This window comes from Diadema antillarum, unplaced genomic scaffold (genome assembly GCF_040938485.1).
Source record: "Diadema antillarum isolate AM-2024a unplaced genomic scaffold, OU_Dant_1.0 seq00001279_RagTag, whole genome shotgun sequence".
In the NCBI taxonomy this organism is placed as follows: Eukaryota; Metazoa; Echinodermata; class Echinoidea; order Diadematoida; family Diadematidae; genus Diadema; species Diadema antillarum.
In genome coordinates, this window is record NW_027272059.1 from 1,097,973 (window position 1) to 1,119,243 (window position 21,271).

The following is a 21,271-nucleotide window of genomic DNA, read 5'->3' on the forward strand; positions in this document are numbered from 1 at the left end:
TTTGCCAGTTATGTGAAACTGTCATCACACATTGTCAAGACATTGTGCTATAGACCTACACTGTATTCGAACCATGCATTATGGCGGAGGCATACCAGTCGCCATAGTGACATTTCTAGTTTTTCTTAGTGTATAAAGTTCGAATTAAGGTACCAAAATGTAAGTGTCTTTTAATGTCATAGCACCATACCAAAACAAATGCTTACAGTAATCTATCAATCTGAATGGTCTTGCATGACATTGGTCAAATACTGTTAACTGGTTTCGAACAGGCAGGATCATGGAGGCTGCTTGGAGGAATTTGCTTGTCATGTATTAGCATTGTATGGGTCCTCTCACTATATACAGTAGTCATCACGTTTTAGGCCCCTTTTCTTCAAATGGATACATTATTACCTGGGTGGTGAAATGGGAATATATGTACATGTATTACCGCCAAGGTGGCATTCATTAGAAAATTTGCACCATTCAAATTCTGTTCAAATAACACAAATTCAATTTAATAGTTTTGATACAAAACTTTTTTTTCATTAACATTGCTTTGAAATTGCATCATCATACACACACACACACACACACATGGTCTTAACAAAAGCATAAAACAGTCATTGATTTAAAATTCTTAAAATTTGAAATCTTGAAACTGTTAACAATTAATGAATGCAGCAAATTCAGGCGGCACAGTTTCCAGTTAGTGTAAGTAGAGAAATCTAATGTAAGTTGAGTTTAATTTATTCAGCAGGCTGCAGGCTCCATTGACTCCAGTTTGAGGCCTCTAGCACATTCGTCGCTCTAGCTAAAGGACAATTGCTTATAAAAGCTTAGAGCATAGCAATTAATGTGCCATGTTATAAATAATTGATTTGTGCTATTCAAACTTCCAATGAAATGCAGTGGAATGCGTGTGTAAAGGACTGTGTGATTAAAAAACAGTCCAACAAATCGTCCCCACCTCATGTGATATTTAACTATTGCCATCAACATTGTGAGTCTGAATTGAAACTATTCACTCTCTGAGACAGACTGAGTTCCTGTTTGTCATAATGTTGATACATGGGCAAGATGCATTCGAGGCAGAACTTCAGCCAGAGTCAATTGGGGACCATGTGCATGGCCATTCATCAATATAAAGTTTTAGGGGACTGCACTGCTGTCAGCTTTCATTGATAATTGATATGGATGAATCATGAGAATCTGAAAAGTAGCAGATTGTGTAAGACAACACAGCAGAGGAAATGTATTCTCTCTTTGAAGATACGCAACCTACAATGATATATACCGTACTCAATCTGTCGTGACCTCTTGAATATTTTGTCAGAGTAGTAGGCATAGCCCAATTTAAAATGTATATCTTGATGATTAAAATATTCCATCAGGTCCTGTGGCTTATCAGGCAATTGCAATTCATATAAACTCCTAAAATTGAGTGCCATCCAAAGGCAATACTTTATTGCCCATTTAAACAAGGATCATCTGCTGTTTTATGTATTTTAGGAGCTGGAAAAGATAAACATCAGGGTAAATGATAGTTTGATCAGAGCCAGAATGCCTCATGTTATATGTCATGACAAACTTTATAGCTTGAAATTTCATTTTTTGTTTGGACAACCCTACTCTGTTATTACAGATTTATGTACTGGTACCTTGTTCTTGATTTTTTTTTTTTTTTTTTTGGGAAAGTTCAAATTTTAGCATATTAGTCATTTTTTGGACACAACCAAATACAGTAAGATTGGTAAATATGTAGTAAAAATTATAGGCAGTGTATACACACACACACACACACACACACATACAGTAGTGATATGAGGAGACATATAATATCAAGATATTCAGAAAATGAGTACTTGTTTAGAATATTATTTGTTCATGTTTATTTTGTTTGTTGTTGGGGAGGAGAACAATGATTAAAGAACGATATCCTTCAGTTTTGTGACTCAGGAACACCCCACCTCAAAAATAGTGAGAGTGTACAAAGACTTTTTCATGTGATATAGTGTAAGGAAAACTTAATACAGTGAAACTGATACTAACAAGAAACTCTCGTAGTCAGTGCATGTTGCTCAGTGGAGAAAAGAATTAAAGGGGGATGAGGTTAACAAATATTTTATCCTGATAGATACTGACAGAAGGACAGTAAAAATTTAACCCTATATTTTATCATTCAAAATCAGCATTTCAATATAACTCACTGCTTTCAACATACAGTACATGTATGTCCTGTACCATGTTTCCCATTAGTATGCTCACAAGTTATACTATGTAATCCTGTAAAGACCTTCAAACATCAATAGCATCTACATGTTTAGTGTATCAATCAGAAAGCAATGTACAGTACTGTAGTTTATGGCTACTTATTCAGTGTACAGTTGCAGCACATGCTGTCCATGCCACTGTAAACGTAATGCAGTGTGCAAGATGTTCTGAATCCCCTCAAATTGCATGCCCGTTTTTTTAACCACTGAGATAGTGCCTTACAATGAAAATTGCATATATTGCAACCCTGCAAACTCCCCTCATTACATATTTTTCATATCACAGTGCACACCAGTGTACAATTTCAAGCAGCTACTGTAAATGTACTAGATATTTCTCAGTGACATACTTGATGAACTTATTTTGTGGTAGACATACATGTACATTGTTGTACGCTGTCCTAGGAATAATGCATCTAAAATGCATGAATTCTGTTTAGCACACTCTATCTTTTTTTATCTTTTGTATACTTTCTTTTTTACCGTCATGATGATGAAAGAGAAATTTGAATGTAATATTTGATATGTGTACATGTAGTCTCATATATTTGTATGGCAATCCATGAACATGGAAACCCTGTGGTATGTAATTTGTATTACCACCATTGGACACACAGATGAGGAAGCTTGTAATGGGGCCCTAATGTGCATCTATGGTGCTTAGTTTGTACAGTGTACTGTACCCAGAGTTCATATTGTAGAAGCCAGTAAACTTACAGTTTAGCATTCCATTTTGACTTTACACAATGGGACTATGAGAATCTTCTCGTCAAAATGAGACGTGACTGCTATGACATCCCCTATTTGTGCTTTTGGTACAGACTGGAGCAGATTTAAGTGTGACAGAGACTCAAATGCATCAGTGCTACAATACTCTATGTAGGTGTTTAATCCCATGCGAGACTGTGTGAGGGGCACACATGGTTTGTGCTGGTACTATATTTTACTTTTGCCTACAGTGACTGAATGAAAACGTGCCTCATGGCACCTGTGCTGCTACCCAAAGAATGACCATTATTGTCAATAGGGCAGGCATGCTACTGCTACATGTAGTAGCGTAGCATTTCATTCAAGCAGACCAGTGGCCCATAAAGACACAAACACCTCGAGGCAGCCTTTCTAGTTAAAGTAAATACCTTGTGGAAGTTATTACACTTATATACACTCAATGACGCTTCAACCAGTATGTGCAGATAAAGCTGTGGCAAAGGAATTGCCCTGTCTTTCTTACTACTTCAGTTTGTCCAGTGAAATCGCAATTTAACGACTACCTACTGTAAAAGTGGTTTCTTTCGCGTACAGAAACTTTCGCGGTTTCCATCAGTGCCGACTTTTTTGCGTGTGTTTAGATTCACGGTTGGTAAAATCTGTGAATTCACAGTGGGCAAAAACTGTTTTATTTTGCACATGAAAGTGCAAAATATGATCCTATTATTCTTTAAGTTATTAAATAGAAATCAAAATTGAATGCAGGCTTACCAGAAATTCCGTCTCTTGAGTGCTTTATAACATGCTTGTACAGCTGTACCTACATTGCGCGGTATCGATGTGTGTATGTTGACCATCAATACACTCAATGCACAGAATCTTCATGTGTGCATGTGCGCAATAGGGTTGTAACAAGCGGCGAGTTCAAAACATTTTCGCGCGATGTTAAATTCGCGGTTCAACCTCAAAGCGCGAAAATAAAACCACCGCGAAAGAAACCACTTTTACAGTATCTCTGATTTGTACATGGAACAGAAACAAAAATTAAAATGCTATGTTGTCGACTGAGCTGTGCATAAATTATAGGCCACTTTGAAGAAAAAAAAATGCAACAAAATACACTGCTGCCAGTTTTATGGGAAGGCTAAAGTTTACTGTTTCCTCAAGTCAATAATAGACACCAATAAAAGGGATAATGGGTTTCAGATTTTGTTCACTCCGCATGAAGAAGGGGCTGTTCATTGAGACTGATTCTCCTTTTTGTGAATTTGCAAGATGAGGTCACTAGCCATGAATAATAAATGCAGCCGTTATATCACACAGCATTTACACAAACTGAAGATTAGTATCACTCATTAAAATAAACTATTCAAAGCTTTAGAGTAATTTGGTCAGACCTGTTTTTATCGCAACAGCCTTAATCTGCTCGGAACATCAATCTCCTGATCAGCTACCCAGATCCTAGAACTTTTGTTTTAATTCAGTTCTTGTTATAGCTACCCAGAAAGAATCAAAACAATCCTTCTTGGGACTATCACATGGTGGTGCCTCAAAACTCTTTCCACTACCGGGAGATGAAGGCTTCATTTTGTTCTTAGCATTGTGATGTTATTCCCCTTTAAATCCAATTTGTTTTGTTTTCTGAGTCCAAAAATTGTTGGAAGTGAAATTAACAGTTCATGCAGGTATTTTAAATTGAGTATATGACGTATTATGCTTGCCTTCTGTAGTGGTGACGCTGTTGAATGATACTAACCTTGAGTGCCCTCCTGAATCCAAAACAAAAGCAGTATGAAGTACATTGATATTCCCTTTGCTGATTGAATGTAAACAGTCATGATGAGAATGACAATGATCAATATCATACAGTGGATGGAAATAGATATGATTGTAGTAGCAGCAATGGAAAAATGATGAGATATTGATGGTACTACAGACAATGAGATTTCACCATTGCAAGGAGATTTTCCCAGTCCGAGATTTTCCCAGTCCGAGATTTTTAACAAATGTGTCTGTGGCCCAATTCATTCAGTATAGTGAGGTAATTTTGGAATCTCATGTAGGACCTACCCAGATTTCATTACTGTGAAAGGAATTTTCCATTGAAACAGTTGGGCACTTGCTTTGTTCATTGGAACGGATTTAAAAACTGGGGGAATATGATCATCTTAACAAAACGCACGGATTCACAACCAGGCACAGATCCTTTACATGTTACATACCAAAATTACATGGAACATGCAGCTTGTGTCGCAGCTCAGCACATATAAAGTTGAGAGGCAGCATGTGCTCTGCATCGTACGTACAAACTGTAAGTCTTGGGTCTGTAGCATGCAGTAAACAGTGTACTACTGTAGCACCAGATGCGTCCATGGCATGAAACTTTCGCAAATTGGAGCTAACAGCCTTTTTCGCAGCATGACATTTTTTGCGAATTGCCTCTGACATATAGTGCATTGTGCACATTTTCTTTCGCGAATCTTGGCTCCTTGTGAAATTTGAGAAGTTTCATGCACGCGAACATTACTAGTTTACAGTATAGGCCAATGTATACACATGATTGTAGGAGAGGACATGACTGATATTCTATGGCGATGATTGATGAACGCTTTCTCTCTGGTATGGATTGTAGGAATCCATACAAAGCTTGTCATTGTAAGAAGATAACATTCTCTTTGCCCATCCCCTCCACCTTTCTCTATCTTCAAGTACATGTACGATTGTACATGTATCTCCCTCTCTCTCTACACAATGTCTTTATACTCACAGACCTACAACTAAACTTATTTTTCTAGAATTCACAAAGACAGTTTATAGTTAGTCCATAGGTTATTTGAATTTCGTCTGCATAAATGCACATGACAGATCGCATACAAGAACAGACTTCCAATAATGACCGCATGCCAATACTTTTATACAAGTGAAATCGTACTGTAAAAGTGGACATTTTTGCAGTGTGTAAATTTACGCATTAGCCTGAAAAAAAAGGCATGAGAATATTTATGCTTTTTACAGTCTGTATTATATATGCATCACTATGTAATGTCTCGATTCTCCAGAATTAAAATCATGCAAAATTCATCGTACTCTGCAGAGTGCATAAGATTACTTGCGCGAAAATATCAACTTTTGCAGTACACCTATTTTGTGGTAATTTTAGTCCATGTACAAATATTTATTTTACATTAGATAGTTGGATGGTTTTAATGTGAGTTCATAAATTGAATGCACATGTTAACTTTTCAAAATATTCTGTATTTGACACATGCATCCATGCTAATAGAATTACTTTGTCACCTGCAAGTATGGATTACTGTAAAAGTGGACATTTTCGCACTTTGCCGGGTCAGAATAGTTTCCCGTGTATTTAATTTCGCGGAATCAAGACATCACGCACAGGAACAAATGGCAAGCAAAAATATTCGCGTGCTTTTATTTTCGTGCTAGTTTCTGGTTGCGCGAAATGCACAAAAATGTCAACTCCGCGAAAATTTCCACTTTTACAGTACTGTGTAGTGGACCATTTATAGTCCCACATATGTATATAGCTATGTAGCAGCCTGTTGGCATTAGATTTAACGAGACTTTGTCGTAATGAGAAAATTTGTGCAGTCCCACATATCTCAATTTGACGGTTTAAGCATGTTAGTGATGGTAGGGTGATAACAGATAATGATGATGCTGATACTAGTTATTTTCATTGTCAGTTGATATCAACAAAAGGTGTAAGTGATGATTGATAGCAGAAATACTCATAGCACATCTAGATTAATTGAGTTACATAGCCCGCCAAAGTGAGAATATTGTGTAGATTGGTGAGAGCGATGAGATAAGACAACCTGATCTGCCCTGGAGATGCTCTAGACCAAATCTGATGAGAGCCCCTCCTTGTGGACGACTCTCCATGCTGATGTCACGATGAGCACAGCTGACTCCAAACCTTCTCTCCTCTTCCAGTCTTCATGGGTCAGATTCCACCCAACACTTGGTCTTCATATTAAGACCTTTAACTCTTTACCTCAGCTCTGTCACATGTTACCGTGATGTGCACTGTCATTATTATTGGCTTGCATGTACATGCCATCGTCATAGAATCATACAGTTAGAAATGGATAATCATATTATGGGGACATTTTGTATAAGTGTGGTCATTATTTTAAACTTATCATCCCATCTGAAACACATTCTCTCTTTCTCGTTAAATCACATATCCAGTAGTGAACAGTAGTTGGGGGATCACTGTGACAGAGTTTATTGCGTAGAGATACTGTAGTGTTGCTGACTGATCTACTTTCAAGGGCTTTTGTTAGAGGCTGAATTGCCAGTTGTATGAGACTAGCCGGCATGTCACTGCTGACGGTATCACAGCATGGAGATGTCAGTGGGATGCTTGTGGCATACATGAGTGATAATCAGATGTTCAGGATTGTTTAGCCGCATTGCTAATTATCCAGTCATCAATTTAGATCTTTGTAGTCTTCTATCCTTTCTTTCACGCTCATTTCAATCTGGTAGTCAACAGAGTTTGATCTTGATTCAGGAGTCTCATAATCTCAAAAGTGTTGCAATTACAGTGCAGTGACCAAGACAAATTCACAATAAACTACTTAGCAAGAGAATCTTAAGTCATCAATAACAAATATTTCTCAATTTTTTACTACTCATTTGGTCCGATCTGTATGACTACATGAACAAGAAACAAAAAATAAAAGTTAGCATATATTTGGTTAGGAGTAATGATAGGAATATACAAATCAAATGGACCACGAAATTACACTCTGCGACCACATCCTAGATTGCATTCCATTGTGGGGATTTTTATCAAGGCTAAGTTTATTGCTCTTCCTAAAGAACAAGTAACCCATCTCGAGTTTGGACTGAATTTTTCTGTGTGCAAATGCTATGTTAGTACTGAAAGTAAATAGGCATGTACATGTTATATGTACTTTGTGTGACTCAGCTCTGGGAGATGGCAGTGTGTGTGTACAGTGTATACGTATGTGTGTGTGTGTGTGTATGTTGTGTATTGTGTGTGTCTATGTACAGCAATCTGAGTGCTGAAGCATGTCCACTACTACAACGTATGTACTATGTGAACTTGATCCTCTCATTGTATATTTGGCATGCCTGGAAATAAACAACACTGGCAGGCATGGTCTAGCAGATGTGTAAACAGATGTTTGTCCACACTGTACTTGCTGGTATGTAATTTGCATAGAGTGTCATTAGCAGAGCCTGTGTATTTGGATTAGTGTGTCAATAGTGTAATGAGTGTGTTTTTGATTTTGTTTTTTCCTGTCTGGCTATATATTATTGTCAGCTTTGTATTTGAACTAAAGATAGGAAATGTGTTTGTAATAGCCTGTCGTGTACCACATACATGTTTGTACATAGATTTTATGTAATGGATATTGCCTGCTTCATTTGGAAAAAAAAAAACGACAATTGCAATCGTACAATTGTATATTCTTTTTTCTTTTTCTTTTTTTGTTGAGGAAAAAGAAATGGCCTATCGGCACTCACTGACACATGGGTTTTCTCCTTCTGTGTAATTCCAAATACAAGAACATTTATCCAGGATTCAGTATCTTGTGTCTCTGTTAGATTTGAATATTTCACAATAAATTGTATTTCATTGTGGCAATGGTTGACTGTGGACACCTATGAAATATACAGGAAGGATTGACATCAATCTTTTGTGAGCCTTATGTCCTCTATGTGTTTATTGATGACAATGATGGATTCACAATTTCTTCCTTCATTCCCTTGTGAAATGTGCCAAATCCAGGTGAACATGTTCCTACCGACCCTGAAAATATGTGAAGAATCGAAACATGGATGACTGTGGGTCATATTTCCGAATACTTTCATGTCTACATGACTGTACATACCATCTCTTCAAGTGAGGAGAATCACTTGGAAGTGGATTTCCAGACACATCTGGTGTAACATGATGTACAAATACAGTTGTATGTTAGGGAAAATGTTGCCTTTTTGACCTTTTGACCTTTTCTTGGTAATATGCTAAGTTGCAAACTTGTCCATTATAGCTTGTGAGAATGACACCCATTAGGAGTTAGCAGTGTACTGTAAAACCAGAATTTTCATGAATTTCTCAAGAGCCAAGATTTGCAAAATTAAAATGCACGTAAAAGTTCTTGTTTACACTGTACAATGTACAGTGTGTAGTTGTATGCACTGAACATCAGTGGCATTTCGCAAAAATTTCATGCCACGAAAATATCTTGCTTTATACAGTATAATGAGTAGCAGAGGAATGTTTTCTTCAATCATGCACTATCATGTAGCTGGTATGTCCGTGATTTTTTTTTAATTTTTGCTGCTTTGATCACGTGAATGACCTTAGAAGTGGGCGTGTGCCATCGATTAGCTTGATGACTTGTTCGTGAGACATCTGAGCCACACACCTGAGTTGCGTACTAATGAGGGAGAACAAAGTTGTCAGGTGACATTGAGACTCTCAGTGCTTTCACTATGTTGTACCAGCTGAACAAGTCTACCTCATTCATCTCATGAAAGAAACAGAAAATACTCCTGCAGACTAAGCAGTTGACTTTAATTTCATTAATTGACATGTGCCTTCACAATTTCTTTGTCTTGTCAAGTTACATTGTTCATTTCTGTTCTAGTGTATGTGATTTGCTGTGCATTACTCGGTATATAAGGTAAAACCTTGTGAACATGTAAGAGAATACATGTATGTTAATCGATTATTTCTTTAACAGCATAATTCTTTCAAAATACTTGAAGATATATTTGTCTTCAATGTTTTCCCGAGTGAATTATGCTAAGATAGCATTTGACAATACTGTGCTGTCAACTAGAAATATTTGCGACATTTTCGAATTGGAGCTGAAAGCCTTTTTTTGCGAAATGAAATTTTTTCACCAAATACCACTGTCATTAAATGCATTATATACTGTAGACAAGAACATTTGAGCTAATGTAGTTAATTTCACAAATCTTGGCTCTGCGAAAAATTGAAAAAGTGAAAATTTCACGCATGCGAAAATGTCTGGTTTTACAATACAGTTTATTATTACTTAAACAAAGTCTATATTGTAGCATTGCCAAAAGGTAATCTTGCTTCATGTCATTAGAATGACATTTTCAATAATGTATTATGGAAAACGTAGGTGTATTAAATCTAGGGCTTTAATACAGATTTTAACAGAATATAGTAGATTAAGATATAAACATTGCATTCCTTTTGGATTTGTACATCTGCTGGCAAAAAATCATATTCATCAAAATTTGACCTGGCATTAGGAATAGAAATTCTAACTCATCCCCTGTGTGATACTGTGCTTACAAAGCAGTGCTTTAAGAACCCAGCTTGGCTCTGGAATGTATTGGATTTATATTGGGAGAATAAAGGAGCCTTAGAAAGAGAGTGTCTGTTGCAGTATGAAGGCTTGGATGAAGATGTGTGTCTACTGTAGGGAAAGGTCAACATCTCTTACTAGACGTATGGATCTATGCATTATAACTCTTTCAATTGTGAATTCATCATTGGTGATGGTGGAAGTGGGTAAACAAATGCAACTTTCATATTGAAGAACATGGATCCATTTGTATTGTCAGGGAAACTGCTCTTTGTGCATATACGTACATGACATGTGACTACTAGTCCTGTACTTTCTCTCCCTCTCTATCTCTATCTCTTCTTTCCTATGTCTGACTTTGTGTCATTTAGTTTTTTATATATGCTGTGATAGATTTTTAGCAATCTACCGCAGCAGTATGAATTTTCGTGTGATGTTTACAGTTCTAATTATATTCAGCAGTGTAGTATGGTCTATTTGCCATATTGATTGTAAATGAAGCAGATGATATTGCAAGGTGTACAGTGTACTTCCATCGATAATAATGTCTCTGTATGCTGTGTGTGTGTGTGTGTGTGTGTGTGTGTGTGTGTACATGTGTTGTGTGTTGGGGAGGTATACAATATTAAGTGAGATTTGAGGGCTTTTATGAGTGGGGAGTACAATGTATTTGTTTACCCCATTGTGTTAAAGGAGGACTCTCTGCCAATATTGTAGTTTCAAAGCCTACAATTATTTTTAAGGCAGTGTGCTTATGAGTCTATGCAATTTAAAAAAAGAAAATGTTGGGGTTTTTTTTGGTACTTTGATGCGAAGCCACAGTGAATTATATGTAGATTCACAAAGAAAGCTTTCTAAACTTCATATTGATTGAATATTGTAATTGAATTTATATTAAAAAATAAAAGTTCTGTTAAAAGCACACTTTTGCAAATGGAATACAAAGTATCTATTCTGTTTTCATTTAGTGACATTTTTTAATACTTTATGAAAAAAAAAGTGAATGCCTTATCAGTTTGAGTGTACTGTATATGTTTCTTAATCATTCACAGATACTTGCAAGAAATAGGTTATACAGACACCATTCTAGATGTCAGATCAAATCGAGTACGGTCACTCCTTGGCCTGGCTCCAAACGAACGAACAGGGCCTGGTCTGGAGACCAATGGGCAGCTAGAACCAATAGTCAATGGTGAGAGTCCATCCAAGCAGGGTCGACTCATTGACCAGGGCACGACAAAGAGGTAAGGAACTTGTTTTCTTTTGTGATACAATTGTATTCTTAGTGAAAGAAGCCCTTGAATTTTAGTCACATCATTTTTATTTGATCTCTTATATTTTTGTCACTCAACTATTCTGAGTACCTCATCCATGACAATTCTGATATCAAGTACATGTAGCTTTAATAAGAGCATGTCCCCTTTCAAGGAACTATTTTAGCACAGAATGGTTTCTTTAATTTCTTTTGAGATTTGTATCATTGTAGCAATATTTCTTGATTCATATTTTGTTCATCATCAAATACACTCCCAAGGGGATATCCTAAATACACTGTACTTGTAACTTTTTTCCTGCTGTCACCTCTGGATAAAGCATAAAAATACTAATTTCCAAGTCATAGTGTGAAATGATCTTTGTTTAGCTTGTGGTCGACAAGCTCGTGTACATAAGACATCAATACATGAAAGATCTGCTATGAATACAACTGGCAAACACATTGAGATACACACATTGCAGTCTTTATATTTTTGTTTATTTATTAATCGAAGAGTGTTCTTGTAACTGTGTAGTTTGTTTTCAGGATTGCACTCTTAACTCATTTAAGGTAATCCATAGGCACTGGCTGTTGTATTGACCACTTCAAGTTTCTTGGGCTCTCAAAATGTTGTAATAATTGCTTGTAATTGCTGTATGTTAGATAGATTGTGTTACCCTTCTTTACCAATGTCAACATCCATGCTGTGTGCATACAGGCAGCATGAGAAGCCACGCATCCACAACACCCTCCCTGAAAACGTGCTGGACAAGGTCCTCTCCACATTTGATTTCATCTCGGAGAACCTGGAGGATGATGGGGACGTGGAGGGGGACGGGGAGGAGGGCATCGCAGCCGATGATGAGAGCGACATCAGAGAGTCCAGGAGCAAGATGGGAACGGTCATCAAGAAGAAGAAGGTAGACAACTCGCCATTCTCCTCTCCGTCAAATCATTGAACATTCACAGGCAGCCATACACATCACGAGACACAACAGTCATAATTGCAGTGACGTTGTACCATATGATATTAAAGTATATGTGCAGATATTATGTGAAGGTACATAGTTATCAAGATGTGTTTGACACATAATGATGTAATTCAAGAGTTTATGCTACAGCAGTGAGAATGTTTAATAGGTGATCTAGATGATAGTACAATTATGTGTGTGAATACACTTTATGATCATTTGGTGATGTTATATGTGGTATTTTCTGAGGTGACCTGAAAATACTAATGGCAGTGGCTATTGTCCATTTCAGAGCCAGCCACTGGTGGGCAATGAAGGTATGGCTGGGATGGAGGAAGTGGTGGATGACCCCGACACTGAGGAGGCCCTTGCCGAGTTTGACTTCTTGGTGGCGGAACAGACGGAGGGTGCTGGAGAGTCTAGGACCGTTGGGGAGGGACCTGACTGGTCCCTTGGAGGTGGTGAGTTCTATCTTTCAACCTAGGGATGAGTACCTCAAACTACCCATTGATGGGAAAGTGTATGGAGGCCTTTAGTTTTTCAGCAAAGATGCTATACATATATATTTGTTCTCTCAGTTTACTGGTTACAAAGTAGAATCAATGCTATGTTGTAAATATTAAGTCCTACTATTGTACATGTGCTGTGATGTGTATAATCTCAGTAAGTCTTGGCTGATCTGACAGTATGCTGTTTTGTGTAAAGCGAGATAGGTTTCTAGTAATGTTCATCCAGTTACTCAATTTGGTCCAAGCCAAAATCAGGCCGGTGATAAAAAGTGCACTTTATGTAATATGTTCATTTTGATGATCAGTGTGTACCTTTTGTGGATTTGGAAGAATGGTTGACAAAAACTTAGGATCTTGACAGAAAATGTTGAAAAAATTGACTGTCAGGTAACTATGTACTAACATTGCACCTCATTGTCTGGGTATGTCATTCACATGAAACTGTAATAGTTTCCTCAAAGGCAACCAAAGCATCTCACATACTCCTGGTTGGAGGCACCTTGGTATGTTCATGTTCCAGACATGTAAATTTTCAAGCAACTAGGCAGCATGAGCTAAAACCTGCCAGTAACCAAACTATTAGCTTACATCCTGTGCATGTGAGCCATCATGGCAGTAAGGCATATATTTGCCAATGATATGCATCTCCTCTATATCCTCTTGCATACTGTAGGTAAGAAAGGAGTGGACTTATCACCCACAGGAGAGGAGTGGGGTGTGGACCAGGGAATGCTGAACAGACTAAAGGAAGAATACAAGAAGTCAAGAAGGAGCAAAGGAATAGACAGACGTGAGCATCTCTCTCTCTCTCTCCTCTCTCAAGTCTTATGTGTAGCCTTTTCAACTCCTCTGGAAATATGTGTAGAATGGCATGATTGTATTAATGATAGGTTCATCTCCTGTCATTCTGTACTATCGATACCTTTTCACTTTTGTGAAGCTCTACTGGGTCAGCGTAGATTATGACAGCGAGAAGACATTCTGGATTTTGAATTGAATTGAACTGAATTTATTTCCACATCAGGCATTAAAATGCAGACAAACAACAGACATACAAATTGTAATGGAGGAATCACAAAAAGTACACAGTAGAGGCTAAGCCTTGTTAATAGTGATCCCTTGAATACAAGTACACATTTCTTTTTTCTCAAATCGCGCTCAGATTACCTCTAGATATCTGGCTGCTCATGCCCTGTCGAAGTAGAAATCTGCTTCATGTGTATGTTTCTCACATCATTTCTGTAATGTGTAGAAAGAGTGAAAGTTTTAATTCTTAGCAGCATGTGACATTAATATGACAGAAAAGCGATAATTGGTATTTGATAAGCACTTACCAATTCAGTGTTACAGGTGTATTTATGCTTTTCTCCCTCATTACTATTTGTGTGTAGGTCTGTTTTTCCAGTCATGTTTAAAATTGAGATTTAGAACAGTATATTGCTAGGTATACTGTTTGTATGATTTTCCCGGTGTGCACATGTTTAACTAATCTCAGTAGGCACATGTAGTAGTGCTTACTGTATTGTGTGCTCTGCATTCTGATGAGTTGATTGGTCTGTGTTTGTAGGGCCCAACAAAGCAGCACTGCAAGCCATGCTGGCCAACCTGGATGATGTCAACCCTCCCTCCAACACCGTGGGGAGCTCCAGGTCCGGGGGGCCAGACATTGACGTCCCAGATGAAGCAGGTGAGCTGCTCGCACTCTCCCCATCACTCAATAGTTTGACTGTACTTATCCTCATTTTGCTCATCGACAGTAGCAAGATGTAGATTGAATATTTCATCTTTCAAGTTTAATTTTCAGCAGTGGGGTAACTTTCATATTTCTTTCATATGTATCAGGATAATTTTTATCATTATGATAGGTTATTCAGTCTACCTCCATGGCAATATCCAAATCATACTTTGTGTAAATATCATTCTATTTGTTTTTAAAAGAATTGTCAGCAGTTGTCCACCTCCCCCCCCCCCCCCCAAGAAAAAAACCAACTTCAAACTTCATGAGTAGCAAGACCAAAAAGAATCCCCCCCCCCCCCATATTCCCCTGTTTGGGAAAGTAAACACAAGAGTGAAACTGGAGAAACTGAGTTGATGTTTGTGTGTCTGACCACTGTCTGTCTAGCAGACATAGGGGGCGCCCCTCGTCAAGGTATCCTAGGGCGGGATGAAGAAGCCCTGGAGACACTGGGACTTGGTGAGCTGGCTGGATTAACAATAACAAATGAAGCAGATGTACTCAGCTACGATGTGAGTATCATGTCTTTTCTTGTCTGGAAACAACAGTAGTGTGTTTACACAAGCTGTTGAATATTCATTGTATGCACTAGTTACATGCAGATGAATCTTTTCATCACCTATTGACAGACAAATGTCATTGTGTAGATTCATATGATTTATTTGATGTTCTTCTAGAGTACTTGAATATGAATTTCATATAGGTTTATATAATACTTTGTGTATATGAGTGTTGTAATTATTTTTTAAAGGCAAGAGAGTATTTGAGAATAAAGGGATGGTATAGTATTGGTGGAGATGAGGAATTTGGCTTTTAACATTTTACGAGATATCAAGAAACCACTTCAAATGCAATAGTACGGAGCATAGCATTCTAAGAGGAATTCAAAGGTTATTAGATGAAAATCGGTTTAAGAATGGCTGAGACATCCAAAACAAAGTAAAACAAAGCGATCCTAATAAAAAGGTGGGTCCCATCTTTTATTGAGATTGCTCTGTTTTGGATATCTCAGCCATTTTGAAAGCATTTTTCATCAAATAAACATTAAATCCCTCTTGAAATTACATGCTCTTTTATGTTTCATAAAAGGTTTCTCTTTATCTCACCAAAAACTGTTAGAAATCTGAAATTTGGTCTTGACCAAAACTAAACGATCCCTTTAATATATCACATTGTGTTTCAAGAAGTAGATGAGACTATTTTATACCATGATGATTAAGACCTGTGTGGTGTATGCTATATATCATGCTTTACTAGGAAGCCTTGTGAGGTGAGTAGATTGTAAGGTATCTATTTCCTGTGCATCAAAATTCCTCTCTTGTAGATCTCGGCAAACAAGGAGACCTTCCGCAAGACATGGAACCCCAAGTTCACGTTACGGAGCCACTTTGACGGGGTGCGTGCGTTGGCGTTTCACCCTGAGGAGCCGGTACTGATTACAGGCTCGGAAGACAATACACTCAAGCTGTGGAACCTGCAGAAAACTGTGCCAGCCAAGAAGTACGTTCAGTTTAAATGTCTTGGTGAAATTGATACTGCAGTTTTGCAGTACTGTAGTGGTTTGGATTTGGATTTTCACTTTATTAAATAAGATGCTCCATAGACCAAATCATTATTTACAAAATGATATTGATTTTTGTTGCGTGTATAGAGAATGCACCTTTGTAGCTACTGTTTGGTCTGTCTTTACCATTAGTACTGTGAAATTCAATTTCTAATTACAGTTTGTTAATTCAACATGTAAAAGTTTTGTAAGAGATACAAGTAGTCTTGCGTTCATGAGATGGTAACCCTTGATCCTTTTGTGAGAACGAAACTTTGGTGTTAGACTTACAAAAGTTTTGAATGCCAGCTGTGAACATGAAGAGTTGAATACAACAATGGTTGTCATGGCAATGCATCTTAACACTGGATGTGTTTCTCCTTTGTCTCCCCAGAGCTGCTTCTCTAGATGTTGAGCCTATTTATACATTCAGAGGCCATGTGTGAGTATCGCCTTACTAGAAACATTCACGTTCATGTACTTTAGTTCCTGCCAAAATATCTCAATTAAACAGCAACCAAACAGCTCACTTATGCCCTCATTTCGTGGTGTATAGAGTACTGTGATTCTCTGTTCCATGGTATTCATATCCATCCGTTGTATCTTTGCACAAAAATAATAGTAATCCCAGTCATATATTGCTCAGTGTACCAGGGTGGATGCGATTTACACAGTGGTCTATTAGGCCAATAGCACTTTACACTCATTTCTGATGAAAAATCATGGATCAATAGCATGGTATAGCATCCTGTTGTATAAAATGCTGTGACAGTATTGAGTATAGCACATTTCTCCATCTGAGCTTTGATACAACATTATCAATGTCATAGCAATGTTATGTTTGGTCACATGATGCCAGGTTGACCTATCACTGAACGGGGTTCCGTTAATGAGAGATACAATACAAGGTAGTGTGGAGACAGCAAATACCTTCAATGCTCTTGTCAGGCAAAAAATGTGAAGAAACAGTTGTTTAGAAGGTTGTTGGTATTCGTGTGTATGATAACAGAAAATTGGTGTATTGTGTGACATAACTCTTCTCAATATGAATGTTGTGTATTCACTGTGTTCCCGTTCCATAGTGGCGCTGTTTTAAGTGTGGCCATGAGCAGTAATGGAGAGCAGTGCTTTAGTGGTGGCTTCGACTCCACTATCAGATGTTGGAACATTCCTGGTTCAAACATCGATCCTTATGATTCATATGGTAAGTTTCTTGAAAAACAACAACAAAACAAGACAAAACAAAAAAGCATAGCTTCAAATTGTCATCGGTGTCCAGCAAAACATACTCTGAAGGGCCTCTATCATCACAATTATCAAACAAATTGTGAGTAGAGTATATGTGGTAGTGGCATAGAGTGAGAATGAAGACCAAAGTTGAATAATAACATTATCATACAATGCATCAAATATGCGTCTTTTCGAATTGACTGATTGAAGTCTATCATCTTTATGTGTGGCATGATGATGTTGAAGATGAATTCTAATGCTAATGATGAGAGTAAGGCAAGAAAAAAGAAAGCAGTGATTATGCTGTATGTCAGATACAACTATTGTACATGTAGTTTTTTTTCTTGGACTTGAAGTTTAAGCTAACACTGTTCGACAGATTCTCTTGTGCAGTTATTGAACAAAGATGATTTGGGTTATTTATTCTGGATTCTCCCATTTTTGTTTACAACAGATCCCTCAGTCATGGCTGATACGTATGTTGGGCACAGTAATGCAGTGTGGGGCCTGGCGTACGATGGCACTAAGAACAGCTTGGTGTCGTGTTCAGCAGACGGCACGGTGAGGCTGTGGAGCCCCAGCAAAAAGTCACCGCTACTCACCACCATCACAGCAGAAACAGGTCTGACATTAGCCTTTTCTCACATTCAGTTTACTCCTTGAAATGTTTGTCTTGTCATAGGACACTGGCTAGTGTGGAAAGTTTAGATGTGGTGCCCATTTTCCAGAAGTAATATGCTGTACTTGTATTGATGACATGTGTGGGCGATAGTATCACATCTGCTGTATCTCATAATTTGATTCCAACATATCTGAGTATTTTTCAAAGTTACTCCCAAATTTTTATAGGTGTTAACACATTTTTGTTTGTATACATTAATGAAAGTAGAAAGTTTATGCCAGAGGATTATCTTGTAGCCGATTAAACTCAGGTAAGACTGTTTTGTAAGCACCACAGAGTCCTGGTTTTTAAAATATCTATTCATCTTTCGAAATATCCTCATCAGCATGCATGTATGGCCTATTTTGTATCTAAATGGTGCAACTGACTGCAAACTAAAAATTAGAGTGCAAATTCTCAACTTGTAGGAATGATCACTGATCGTCTTTTATGCATTCTATCTCCAGCATTCGGTGCTCCCACCTCAGTTGACTTTGTGAGATGTGACACCAGTCAGATCACTGTAGGCTTCACATCGGCAGAAGTAGCCGTCTATGACCTTGAGACAGCCAAGAAGGTCATCAAGCTGGACAGTAGGTTACCCTCGGGTGAGTTGAACCACGTCCAGAGGAAGGTCACTTTGCCCCTTCACCGTAAAACTAAAAAGGCATTAAAGTCTGTGTCAGATATAGAATCTTAGCGTCATTCTGCTGCTTAAGTGATGGTGAATCAACATAGCAGACCCCGCAACACTTGTTCTCTGGCACATTTCAGAGAAAGCTCATTGAGGAGTCTTTCCTCTGTTTAAATGTACCCCTGTGGTCATCTGTGCAATCTCTTGGTGTGAGTATCTGCCATGTTGTAGGAGGGCATGACTCCATCCTAATTGCTTCTCTCATGCTCTATGAAAGAGAGAGAGTACTTTTAGATGTGACAGTATTTCTCTCATGATTGACTACTTGGTTGTTTGTAGAATAAATCATATTACCTCGAGTTTCACTTTCATGTTTCAAGGATTACAAGTCCGTAAGCCAGCCAGATGTATTTTGTATAACCAAATACCATGGTAGGTGTATGTTGTGTTAACATTTGATGAATAATTGTCCAAGGTATCAATATTTCAAAGTATTGTTTTTTCTTTGCTTCACTGATCAGATGTTGCTCTCTGTTAGTTGACATGAACGGAGAAATCAACCAATTTTGAGCAATGACATCCACTCTCAGTACCATTCCTTGCATACCAGCATTGAAATTCAGATTTCAATTAGGACTCAGTTCAGCTACATGTAGCACTTTAGTTTTCTTACATACATCTCCCCAACCCGAAAAACAACAAGAAGAAGGTAGGTTGTGCAAGAAGTAATAGAAATGAGGCAGGAGTGGCATTGGATTTAACCCAAGGCCATATGTTTGTGATCTGTCAAACTTTTGCCTTGTTGTGATAACAGATGCAGCTAGTAGCCAGATCAACAGAGTGGCCAGTCACCCAACACTGCCCATCACCATCACAGCACATGAAGACAGGCATATTCGCTTCTTTGACAACAATAGTGGTGAGTTTGCCAACTCAATGAAAATTGAGTGTAGTTTGACATTATGTCCATCATTACCTTAACTTCATATTCTAATTTTTTTGTGTGTTTTATAGCATTTCCATCTCATTATGTCGCAGTATAAAATAATTATTGTTATTTGTCTGTCACATTATAAACTGTTATTATTTTATCTGTTATTTAAGATTTTAGCAGATACACCAAACAACATGTGCTGTGTCAGTTATCAGAGTATAGTGAGAAGTCATATACATTGTCAGTCTTAGCATGAATTGTCAATTTGTGTTGTATAAAAGATGATAAGATTGAGTAGTAGCTGCTGGTGTTATCAGGTAATCGGGTAAGAAGATAGATGAAGATAACATCAACAGTGGCACATGGTTATCAATACTCAAGTGAGTGGTAGATTTCATTCATTCACTTTTATCAGTGTTATAAGTAGCATGAAGATATTGATTAGTGTCATGAAGACAGTCTGTTTCAGAGGGAAGCTAAAAAAAGCCGCTGATGGTCGCAGAAGATAATTTTGATGCAATAAAGGTGTGCACATTTATCACACAAATTTATGTGTAATGATGTAGCCTTCATCAAAGGATAATTTGTTTTTTTATTAAAATGAGAGTTTTTACATACCACATAATCTTTGCTCCTTTCCGACAATAACAAGCTTTAGATTTGTGATGCAAATGCTAAGACAACACAGCCTCCCTGGCTGAACAATGGAAACAGCTGCCTCGCGCATGTGCAGAACACTATTTTTAGCCTAATAGCGTCGTCTTCGCATTTGTGTTGCTAATGTAAAAGCTTACTAATGTATTCCAAGTGCTGAATCTCAAATCTTTTCAGACAATGTATTCTAACCACTGAATCTGTGCTCCCTCACTTTGTAGGTAAAATGGTTCACAGTATGGTGGCTCATCTGGATGCTGTGACCTGCTTGGCCGTTGACCCCAATGGACTCTACCTCTTGTCTGGAAGTAAGTGCAGTAGTGTTCATTGTTCCAACCATGTTTCCCACCCTTTAATCTCTTATCCCGCACAATTCTAACTGTGTGTATGAATACCATTTCAGTTCTATGTATTTCTTCTTTTTTTTTCACATATTCATATGATAAACTGCAAAGCCAGAAATGTTTGCATTCATAAAACTTTAATAAATTTTGCTAAGAGCCAAGACTCATGAAAGTAAAATGCATGCAAAAAGTTTTTGTCTAAACAATGCATAGAGTGCTAGTACAATGCTGTACACTGTATGCTCTTGTACAAGTGAGTTGACTTGTACCACTGCTGTAGCAGTTAGACCTAGTGCACAATCAAATATGATTGCAACTACACTTCCAAATTTTTTGATAGTGCACATTCAGTTTTGTTGTGTGGTTTTGATGTATCGACCAGCAATGCATATTCAACAAATCCCTGTATTACTACTGTAAAGGTGGATATTTTCGCACGACGCCAGACGAAAAGAGTTTCGCGTGTTTTTAATTCTGCGTAATCAAGACAG

At 37.7% G+C, this 21,271-nt stretch overlaps 1 protein-coding gene across 2 annotated transcripts in view; it reads left to right on the forward strand.

Moving 5' to 3' along the window:
- Nucleotides 1–21,271, forward strand: part of LOC139745618 (striatin-3-like) — a 35,173-nt gene that overhangs the window by 10,982 nt on the left and 2,920 nt on the right. The window contains exons 5-17 of one of the 2 annotated variants that reach the window (XM_071656018.1): nucleotides 11,362–11,553; nucleotides 12,283–12,484; nucleotides 12,828–12,996; nucleotides 13,718–13,834; nucleotides 14,612–14,731; nucleotides 15,168–15,292; nucleotides 16,105–16,280; nucleotides 16,718–16,765; nucleotides 17,406–17,527; nucleotides 18,008–18,175; nucleotides 18,682–18,822; nucleotides 19,663–19,767; nucleotides 20,658–20,744. In XM_071656018.1, coding sequence (XP_071512119.1) covers nucleotides 11,362–11,553; nucleotides 12,283–12,484; nucleotides 12,828–12,996; nucleotides 13,718–13,834; nucleotides 14,612–14,731; nucleotides 15,168–15,292; nucleotides 16,105–16,280; nucleotides 16,718–16,765; nucleotides 17,406–17,527; nucleotides 18,008–18,175; nucleotides 18,682–18,822; nucleotides 19,663–19,767; nucleotides 20,658–20,744 — 1,772 coding nt within the window. The remainder of the gene's footprint in view (nucleotides 1–11,361; nucleotides 11,554–12,282; nucleotides 12,485–12,827; nucleotides 12,997–13,717; nucleotides 13,835–14,611; nucleotides 14,732–15,167; nucleotides 15,293–16,104; nucleotides 16,281–16,717; nucleotides 16,766–17,405; nucleotides 17,528–18,007; nucleotides 18,176–18,681; nucleotides 18,823–19,662; nucleotides 19,768–20,657; nucleotides 20,745–21,271) is intronic. The other variant, XM_071656019.1, reaches the window with a different exon arrangement.